General features: G+C 47.4%; 5 protein-coding genes across 5 annotated transcripts; 1 reads left to right on the plus strand and 4 right to left on the minus strand.

Annotated features, from left to right (window-relative positions):
• Positions 1–2440: 2440 nt before the first annotated feature.
• PHYSODRAFT_260067 (hypothetical protein) lies at positions 2441–3409 on the plus strand (the record flags this gene model as incomplete). The annotated part of the gene is made up of 3 exons (XM_009530771.1): positions 2441–2529; positions 2884–2910; positions 2944–3409. The coding sequence occupies 3 exons, from the start codon at positions 2441–2443 to the stop codon at positions 3407–3409; spliced, it is 582 nt and encodes a 193-aa protein (XP_009529066.1).
• Positions 3410–5902: 2493 nt separating this feature from the next.
• Positions 5903–6274, minus strand: PHYSODRAFT_301880 (hypothetical protein; the record flags this gene model as incomplete). The annotated part of the gene is made up of 1 exon (XM_009530772.1): positions 5903–6274. One exon carries the CDS (start codon positions 6272–6274, stop codon positions 5903–5905), a length of 372 nt encoding a protein of 123 aa, XP_009529067.1.
• A 389-nt stretch (positions 6275–6663) lies between these two features.
• On the minus strand, positions 6664–7461 carry PHYSODRAFT_448635 (hypothetical protein; the record flags this gene model as incomplete). Its single annotated transcript, XM_009530773.1, has 1 exon — positions 6664–7461. A coding segment is annotated over one exon (798 nt), but the record flags the coding sequence as incomplete, so codon positions are not given.
• A 155-nt stretch (positions 7462–7616) lies between these two features.
• Positions 7617–7820, minus strand: PHYSODRAFT_363101 (hypothetical protein; the record flags this gene model as incomplete). The annotated part of the gene is made up of 1 exon (XM_009530774.1): positions 7617–7820. A coding segment is annotated over one exon (204 nt), but the record flags the coding sequence as incomplete, so codon positions are not given.
• Positions 7821–10139: 2319 nt separating this feature from the next.
• Positions 10140–10334, minus strand: PHYSODRAFT_508782 (hypothetical protein; the record flags this gene model as incomplete). Its single annotated transcript, XM_009530775.1, has 1 exon — positions 10140–10334. The coding sequence occupies one exon, from the start codon at positions 10332–10334 to the stop codon at positions 10140–10142; it is 195 nt and encodes a 64-aa protein (XP_009529070.1).
• Between the last annotated feature and the right edge of the window lie 32 nt (positions 10335–10366).

Below are 10366 nucleotides of genomic sequence, written 5' to 3' on the forward strand. Positions count from 1 at the left end.
CGAAGAACTGTCGATTGGGGAAGGTTTTTGGATGTCATCGAACGACATTCGCGCTATATCCGTAGCGGATGTCATCGAACAACATCCATACTATATCAAACAGCACTCGATCGAATCCGGTCTGAATGACACTACAGGTTTTGATAGATGCCCATTTGCCTCCAAGCTCGTTTTCCTTCTAGATTGATGTCAGATGCCCTCGATGCCGCCACAGGAAGTGGGACTTTCGTCCAATAAAATGTTTGGGGTGGGAATACAATTCTTGCTTTTTTGTACGCAATATGTACATGTACGCTGTTCGTCGTAGTAATTGTGTCGCTGACAATTAGAGGCATCGGTGTTAATGATGCAGACCTTAAACACAACTGGTGCCATTACCACACCACTGCATCGTATTATAGTGTATGCAGCTCCAGAGCACTCAACATAGTACTTACTCATTCCATTAGCGTTAAAACTAGCGATTTGATCGGTTCATTCAGTCCTGGGTACCCTCCTCTTTCAGACACAGATTTTTCTTCTGCATGCATAGTTTCTCAGAGAGATTAATTGAAAATCGTGTGGTCATCTGAATTTGTCGTGACATAAATTGTCGGCTGGCTAGCATTGTGTGAATTCCCACACTCATTGGAATGAGTCTTGATGAATTCATAAAAACATCCCACCTAAACTTTACCAAAAAGTACTTCAAGCTTTTAAGGTTATGCTATCCAAATGGGGGGTATAGCTTTATTTTTTTTGTTCAACATTGTTTTATCCACAGTAACTCTATTGGCCGGCAACGCAGTGACGTCCTATATGGCGTTGATCAAATTCATTAAGCGGGGGCTCAATGAGTTGCACTAGATGGTATGTCTTCTCCGGAGGAAAGGCTAAAAGGTAGTGCAAAAAGAATGACGACTGTGCATGAAATCGAAAGAAGCCTCCTTCCAATTAAGGGGTGAATCGAGATACGACTGGCTCGTGTGGGGCCATGAAGAAGCTAGCCGCACTCGCTCAGGCATTTTATCTACGAAGACTTTGGATGATTTTGTGTTTGGCTTGGGTGAGACTACACTGCGACCCGCAGAGATCCATCGAGCCCATTTTCTACTACTACTGGTGGTGTAGAATTACCTACTCCCTGATCCTGTTCTTGTCAAAAACAACGTCAAAGTACATTTTACCGATATTAGTTCAGATCGTCCTAATGCTACATGAACACGGTACATTCAGCTTAATACTTGATAAATGGCAATCACACACTTGGACGAACCGAAGCTGACAGCGTTTTTGCTGCTAGATGTTCAGGCGACCCGGACGTGCGGCTGCGCCATGTTGAGTTTTAATGCTCCTACGTCGTCGCTGTACGCCCCGGATTCCTGTGCGAGAGGAAATCCGGACGGACACCGTCAAAGCAAAGAAAAAGTACCCGCTGTATCCTACCCTTACACGCGATCGAGATCTGCTAGACCTCAATTTTGACTTATCAAACTTGCAACAAATTGCTGGCGTCATCAGATTACCCAGCAAGTTCACTTGAGCAGTAGCCCAGCAGCGCTAAACATTTGAATGCACGGGATTTTACTTTTCAAATTCTATTATCGCCACCGGTAAGTTTCCGAGCACAATACGGCAATCTAAGAAATAAAGGATTCTGCCTGGGTATCAGCGCATATTTCAATGGCAGGACGGAAGGAAATTACGTTGATGAGCTAGTTGTTTATAACCGTTCTCCGTAATATAAAATAACTAAAATGAAACTAAATCCGTTGATTCCTTGTCCGACAAGTAGCAGGAGGTCGAATTACCACGGCGGGTTTGTCAAAAGCGCTGAAGCCCAAATTCAACTAACTCAGCGTTGACGTTCAATTCATCGAAGTAACGACATATGAGGTGACAATGCCTTTGAAAAGAAGCGATCAAACTTGGTACACTTGGTTGTACAGTAGCAGATTAGGCAGATGCTGCGGCTGCGAAGCAGGCGATGGAGATGCCAGAGTACATCGGTTTTCCCTGTACAAGTATCCGTACAATCTAGTTTCGAGCTGCGAAACCCCCCGGGTCCACCACCCGGGTCCCCAATAGAAATTATCCCCGTTGGGCAAGACAGATTTACAACAGCGCTCACATATGCAGGGTAGCTGTGAGTAGTTGAGTCGGGTGGTCGTGAAAATATAGTACTTTAGAAGCCTGAATCAGAAACAAGTGGGGGGTATCACTATTAGTTTCGGCACAGGTTTGCTACCGAAGCTTTTTGAATATTCTCGATCGTAGGCGTATATAGCGTCTATCGCGCTAAACAGACCCAATGCCAGCTCCATACCCAGGTCTGTTGCTGGTCTAGGGGAGCGGATCATGTCCGTTGCTCAGTGTGTTGCCACAGTCAGGTTTGTCCTGCATTTAAATAGCCCCCATGGCTTATGACGTGGTCCATAGAGTCCGTTTACCCAGCGCCAATATGCTGAACCCAATAGCCAGCGTGTGCATGCTTCTTGTTGTTCTTCTTCAAGTTTGCGTAACTTTTGGATACTACAAAAACTTCTGGTAGTATGTGTAGTGTGAGCGAGCATACCATGTTCCACATTTCATTCACAGCCGTTTCTCATAAGCGTATCCGTAGCAAGTTAGATCTTGGGTTCAAAAAGGTGGTGTCTGTGGAAACCGACCGTTTTGTACTTCCGATATCGTCGTAGAGAGCGAATAAACGCTTTATTTCGCCAAGAGTGTGTTCGCATACCGGTCGTAGGTTTTCAAGATGTCCGTGATCATGAGTACTTGCTATTCAACCTTGCTGAGAGGAAATGTTGCCGAAGGGGTGCTTGGTTGAGACTTCGTGATCAAGCAGACGTCCCTCCTTCGCATACTTCTTGATTTTTTTGTAGTTCTGATGACTTCCACCAGCTCCTCTTTCACGTACTTGAAGTCAGAGTAAGCGAATGGAGTTTTTGCGGACGTCGGCAGACACCTCATCGGACAAGTGCTCAAGCAGGAGGACCAAGTAGCCGAACCCATGGTGGACGACGACCACCTGCTGATGAACGAAGCGTACGTAGTGGTGGACATCAAGTACTCGATGAAGGACAAGCGCTCGGTGGTCGACAAGAACCCGATGATGGACGAGCTCTTGCTGACGAACTACTTGCTGATGGACGAGCACTCGTTGGCGGACAACTACGCGCTGGTGAACAACTACCCGATGGTGGCCAACTACCCGCTGACGGCAAACTACCCGCTGACGGACAGCTACTCGCTGATGGACGAGTACTGGTTGGTGGACAAGAACTCAGCGGTGGACAAGCACTCGTCGGTGGACAAGGTGAACAAGTACTTGGTGGCGGCGGACCAGTACACGGTGACGGACTACAACTTCAACTACGCGTACACCAACTACACACAACTGGATCCAGCGGATCTGGATTCCAGGTGACTGCTCCGTCTTGGATTTGCTCGGTGTCGGATTTGCGCTCTCGGACGAAGGCCAAAAGCAGAACAAGGACGCGGTGACGAAGCAACAGACGCAGCCAGTATCCAAGTAGAAGCAATCGCTAATAAAAGTTGGGGCTACGCGAGTGTCTCCGGCGGAGGGACGTCAGTTGAGTCCCTGTTGGGTTGATCTCTTTGTGCGTATGTAGAGAGGACGGCGCCTGTTGCTATACGACCATGGACGAGATCCGAAGCAAGTACTGCAATGCAGAAGATTTATACGACGTGACATGTTGAGTTTATTATCGACCTCGTTTTGCATTTCAAAATAATCCAAACAAAAAGTATCAGTCGCCATAGTTTTGGAGCTCTCAAATGCATTCCCAGGTTGGTTTGCTTGCCACATTTTTGCGCATATTCCACGGGTACTTACCAGGGCTCGCAAACGGGTACCCGAAGTTGACGAAAATAGTACTAAATAGTAATATGTCGTACTTATACCAGCTATATCATGCTCCTACACCGTCTTCTTTTAGTCATTTTCATTGTATTGATTTCGACGTAGTTCCTACTTAAATGTTTAACTTAAGATGTTTTATAACCGTGTCGGGAGATGTAATAGCTGGTCTGTCCGTACAAAACCTTGAGCCCTGGCTGGCCCGGGTGCACCCGTGGCTTGTGGGCGGGCGGGTACGGGTACCCGGTCAGCACCGTTTGCGAGCCCTGTAAGTACTACTTACTCTTCTTCGCTAGAATGCCATGTACGAATGCACACCTTGAGAGCTTGACTAGGACCCTTCATACACGTTTCTATACCACCCCCACGACCACTGACGTGAAGTTGATGAATGATACCGAAGTATAAAGCAAAGCAAAAATCGCCCCGAATTACTTTGTCATCTATGAAGCTCTTGCAAATCTGATAGTCCAAAATGAACTCTTCTAAGAGAGGCGAACATTAGACCTTCAGGTCAGTTTCTGAATAAGTAGGCGAAGTGTTGGTAAAGGAGCAAATTATCGCAAGCATCTTTGAGTGCATGCAATTTGATTGGCGATTAGGCAGAGAATCAAACACTAAAAAAATTGAAGTTTGTTTTGTGGGCGGGAAATCAATCCGTCTTCTCGACGATAGCTAGGTATTCGCGCAGGCACTGAGTGTCGCTATCAACGACTTCGACTTTGATCGATTCAGCAAACTGCAACGGTTCGGTATAGGAGCAGGTCTAAGCAAACTACAATACGATATTGATTGGACTCTCAAGCCTCCCCCAATTAATAATTGGGTTATTTTCTTATTTTTCCCCACTAATGTAGCCACAACTCAAGTGTAGAGTTAAGAACAAAGGCGAGAAGAACAAAAGTGTCTAACTCATGTGGATAATTTACTTTGGTTACCCATCATCGTACAGCATATCTACGCTTACCAAAGCATGCCTTAGATCCCATACACCTGTAATTCAGATTCAAACCTCACAAGGGTTCGAAGTTTTTGTTTTTAGTATTTCGCATTCTATCACAATTGAGCTCGATTTCTGTAAGATTTAACAGCAAAAGTAAGTAGTAACGGCTTCTACTATTATTTACTAATTAGTGTTTTTAAACTCCTCTTGCACACCAATTGCCGTCGAATTCATGGGGAAGTGACCATACCAAGCACAAGTTGTATAGATTTCTGCGCCAGACTTCCTTTTTCTTATTGCACGAAATTGGTGACGGGGTATCAGTAAGTTATTTCCGTAAGTTACTGCTAGTTATTCTTACGGATATTGGAATTTACCGAGCCCTGTATAGGAGCGAGGCACTCGTCGGCGTTGTCTCCGGGCGACGGCGGACTGGGAGACAACATCAATGCCTAGAAACTGACGTGAAGGTCTACTGATCGGCTGTCGTGCGACAGCTAATACGACACCCCTCAATGCACAAGCAATTTATATAAAAATTCCAGTATTTATCATGTTGTTGCTCGTATTACATCTTAGATATTTCTAAGTCTGGATATTTATACAGCGCCATTTGATTGTTGCTAGTCGCGGGCGATCTCGAGTCAGCTTGTTGTTATAATGCCGAGCACGGCCTTCATATGCAGAGGATCTACTGCCCTTACCTTAGTAGGTCCTTTTATTGGGGGTTCGATCTCCTTGCTTACATTGTGAATTCCATACACGTACATGTAATAATAGTACTATCGAACATTTTTACTACGCAGTAAATTAATTAAAATTGCGTCTTAATGAGTGTTCACATGGAAATACAGTGCTGACATTGATCTTTACACGCGCTTAAAATGGTTTTGGACTTGACAGTACACTCGTTCATACGAAGCTGGGTTAAACAACAATGCGGCGCATTGTGTTACTGCTCGTCAGCGATGCAGTATAACAAGTGGAGCCAACATCAGCGAATCGTATTTGTCTTTTAGCCTAGGAGATTAAACAGTTTTGACTACATAACGCCGCCGATCTCCATTCTTTCGCGTTTAGGTTGCCTTGTTAGCGCGTTACAGCGGATAAGCACCCACTACCTGATTGATCGTAATATCGTCGAAGCTTTTCCAGTGCAAGATGCTCACGGTATATCTCAACTCCTCTGGGTCAACAATCTGGTGAATCGTAGGCGGAGTCCCTCCATTTCGGTTGTACTTGCGCACCTTGGCACCCAGCGCCCAGACGTACTCCATGTAGGTTGTGAATCCTGCAGCGATCTGGACGTCACCATCGAAGTTAGTCAACCCGAGATTTCCCCAAATCTGGGAAGGCGAGGTGCCCTCCTTGAGCCACTTCTTGACCTGAAATCTTTCGAAGATTTTGAATTCCGGGTGGTCCCTGAGCTGAGCTCTGGTCAAGCCCTGCCGAATCCCCAGCGTGTTCATGACGTGCTCGTCTGCCTGCCGCGCATAAGCCACGTTTTGATCATCTTGTCCTTGACCTTGCCCTTCAGGTGCCCCAATACGAACTGAGGAAAACCTCTATTCTCGGCGTCGGTAGTGGCGGCGGCGCCGTTGCTCGTCTCTGTCACGCACAGCGATCTTCCAACTTGGGCGTTGGGGCGGTTCAACTCCGCGGCCGAGGCGAGGCCGCTACTACCGTAAAAGCTCTCACTTCCGGTAACGAGGTCCGACCATCTCCTAATATTTGCCATTTTATTATAAAGGGATCACAATGAAGTACTGTACACACAAAATATATTTTAAAAGCTCAACTGCGAAGCACGAATTATAATATCTTCTACACTGACGTCTTCGTCATAAGTAGTGTCGTTGGAATCGCCGCACCTTTCATCTACACCGTTAAAAACAATTCCAGCATGGCGGAAGCAGTTTTCGATGGCCGACTTATTCTGCAGCTCTTGCCAGATCTCCTTGCTCCACCGCATTGCTTGCAACTGATCGACCGCGTAGGGCTCCTTCTTCAGCTTCTTCACGTCCTTGATCTTTTCGTACACCCAGAGAATCTGCCTTCTCCTGTACGCCCGCTTGAACAGTGCAATGATGCCGGCGTCCATAAGTTGCAAGTAGGTAGTAGTATTCGGGGGTAGGAACTCCACGCGAATGTTTGTACACACCAGATCGCCGGTGTTATGAGAACACGCGTTATCTAGCAGCAGCAAGATATGACGCCCTGCCGCTCGCATGTCCCGATCCAGATTGTGTAGCCATTCTCGGAATATCCGTCCTGTCATCCAGGCCTTCGCATTAGCCCGGTATGAGAAGCCGAGGCTTTCTGCAGAGCGCTTCTCAAAGCAATGAGGCTGCTTGGCGCGACCCAGGAACAACGGCGGTAGTGCGTCCGTGCCGTCAGCGTTCACCGTGAGAGCAAGCGTAATACGGGTCTTCTTCTTGACTCCTCGCGCCCGCTTCGTACAAATAGACCGAGCTGGGGCCATTGCGTAGCAAAGCCCCGTCTCGTCCATATTGTAGATGTCCTTTGCAGGGTAGAGATCCGTGATTTCTTGGAGTCGTTGACGACCTTGAGCTACAGCAGCGGGATCAGCGGATCCAGACTCGCCGGGTCGATTGCGGTAGCGAAGGCGATGCCTATGTTCAAATGCAGTGAGCCAGCCGTCGGGTCCCATGCGTCGCACAGCTCACGCTGAATGTCGATCGCTTTCATCCTTATCAGCTCGCGAGACAGACAGACGTTCTGGGCCTCCACCGCTTGAATCCACGCCCACAGTCGCGACTCCAGCGCCGCCGAGGTCACCTTCAGGGGCTTGCGGCGGTTGCCATCGACGTTGTCCTTGCTCATGATCAACGCAGCCTTCTTGAGTATGTCGGACACGGTCGACTGGGCTGGTGCGCGCTTGAGTTTGTAGTGTGCTTTTATCCACGCTGCGAGCGCTGCTTGTGACATCGTGGGGCAGTCGGCTGCCTTCTGTATGAGGCGTCGCTTCTGATGTATTTTCATCCAGGCCCCCATGGCGTTCTTGTACTTGTTTGGCTCAGTGAAAATTCTGGTATGAAGACCTGCTTCGGGCTTGCTGCTGTTGCTCTGTGGCAATGACTGGTGTGCAGTAGTTCGCGCCAAAACTCCCGCCAGGGTTTAGTAAAAATAAACCTTTCCAAATAGATTACATCGTTTTATTCGGGATATTAATTTATACCAGTACCGGAAGTGGGCGCGCTTACAGTATCTTCCCAATTGTGCAAGTGGATTACTCCAGTTGGATTACCTGCAGCGTAATTGACGCACATAAATCAGTGAAAAGTACAACAAATAGTAGCAAGTTCACATTACTGTACTGTCATACCGTACATGTATCTGATTGGCATCCTCGCAATCTGACTGGCAGGCATCGCCAAAACCCATTACAAGGTTACTAAGACAAGTGCAAAATCGTATACATTTATCTAATTTGCGCAAAAAATACTCTTTTCGATAGGTTCTAGCATAGCTTTTCGCCAATATCACGGTAAGTTGCAACTGAAAACAAGTAAGATCACACGCCTCAAATTAAATGGAGATTTCGGGGTCCAAAAATGAAGATAATCGATGTTACTCCTCGAGTTCTTAACATTTTGGAGTGTACAACTGATTTTAAGCTTCCAACAAAAGAATCACAATGCACACTTTTTTTCGATTGATGCGGTTAAATCACGGTTCGTACGTAGGTTCGTAAGCATCATTTCGGCTGAAACCGTTTCATGTTTGTGGAGGCGGAGGAACCATTAGCTTCGCATTTTTCTAATGGGAGAAGTTTAGAAGCACCCTTAGGAGCTCGTACGGAGGTCAGAACACCGTACTCTACTTGGAGGGCGGGATGTATAGGGAAAATGACCAAAGAGGTATGGAATCCAAACTTAAATGGCAAAGATGTTATTTGTCGATATATATGCTGAACGGGCTGCCAGACGTTTAATTGGCTCCCAGCGTCAGATTCGCTCCACTTGTCACAGAAGGCTGCGGGAATTGCTCCAATACTATCCAGAGAATTTTAGTCTCGATCGTAGTCGTACAAGCCGCTAAACAGATCCAATGGTAGCTCCATGCCGGGGTCTGTTGCTGGTCTGGGGGAGGAGATCACGTTGCTTTGCTAGAGCTTGGGCAGTGTATTGGCACAATATGGCGTGTCGTGCATGTAAATGACCCCCATCACTTGTGTCATGGTCCATGGAGGCAGTTTAGTGACATTCGTACCCTGCAGATCCAATCGAATGAAAAAATTCGAGGTTGAGCCCAAAGTCTCGGGGAGTTCCAGCAGCGGATTGTCATTCAGCTCGAGACCGAAAAACATTTACCCCGGGGGCATTGACGCCAGCTCCGGAATCGTTTCGAGTTGGTTTCGCTTCAACGATATCGCGAAAGCTTGCAGTGTTACCAGTGACGCGGACAACGATGTCAACTTGGAAGAGTCAAAGGCTACCACTGACGTTGGATGAGCGCTCCAGGGAAGAACTATCGGGATATTTGTGAGGTTCGTATCGCAGAATTGGACTGTTGAGAGTGATATGAGAAGCAGAAGGCCTTGTGCAGCACCTAAAGATACATTTGAGTGGGCCACCACCAGCGTTGCCAACCGAGGATTCGAAAAAATGTTATCGAAATTTCCCCACGATACGACGGTCGAGTTATACACGTGCAGGATCATGAGGCTCCGGAATTCTGGCAGCGCTGACGGCATGACCAATCGAGGACAGTGCGCGAGCGTCAATGTCGCTAGCACTGAGCTGTCGATTCGCTTAAAGATGCTGTCATCTGCGGTCTCCATTCCATACCTGCCGCAGTTTACCACCAGACTCGAGCACGAACTTTGGGTTCTTAGCCACGGACGCGTAGCTGCGCGACACCCGTGGGCGGCATTGGACTGGGACACAACTCGAGCGTGGAGATGAAGAGCGAGGATCACAGCTCCCCACGCACAAAATACTACCCTAAGGACTTTATGAGCCGAAAACCAGAATTTCTCAGTTGTATCGCTGCGTTCGATCGAACTTCTTGAACTTCGTTATTACTCTTGCGCTCGGGGGCGTTAACAATGCTACTAACCTTCACGGATTTAGGATTTCCCGGGGTAATTGCAATATTTTCGTTTCGCTTTTGAACGACGAGACCGCTGATGCTCACAAGTGACAGATAAATCGCAAAGTGAGGGATTCACTTGGCCACAAAGTCGGCGAAACTTGACGCAAAAATCAGTTTGGCCTCCAGCACGAGGCACAGGAGCACGTCGACTACGAGCGCTACCACTCGCGCGAGTGCGGATTTATGGCTGATAAACTGATGTACAGCCAGCGTCGATCAACAGTTCGTGATGAGAATTGCCACTAAAATGTCGTTCATCCACTCACGCGGTAGTAATTTACTCGATTGGTGCGCTTGGTATGTTTGAGTCGACAGCTCGATCACCTCTCGCACTTGGAATATCGTAAGAAAATGCCGACCTTCGACTCTAAACAGACCCGTGCGGGAGAACGAAACACTCCACGCGTTCATTACAGAGGCCGTGATGCTTTTGAAGCCTTGTA

This window comes from Phytophthora sojae, assembly GCF_000149755.1.
Source record: "Phytophthora sojae unplaced genomic scaffold PHYSOscaffold_5, whole genome shotgun sequence".
NCBI lineage: Eukaryota > Oomycota > Peronosporomycetes > Peronosporales > Peronosporaceae > Phytophthora > Phytophthora sojae.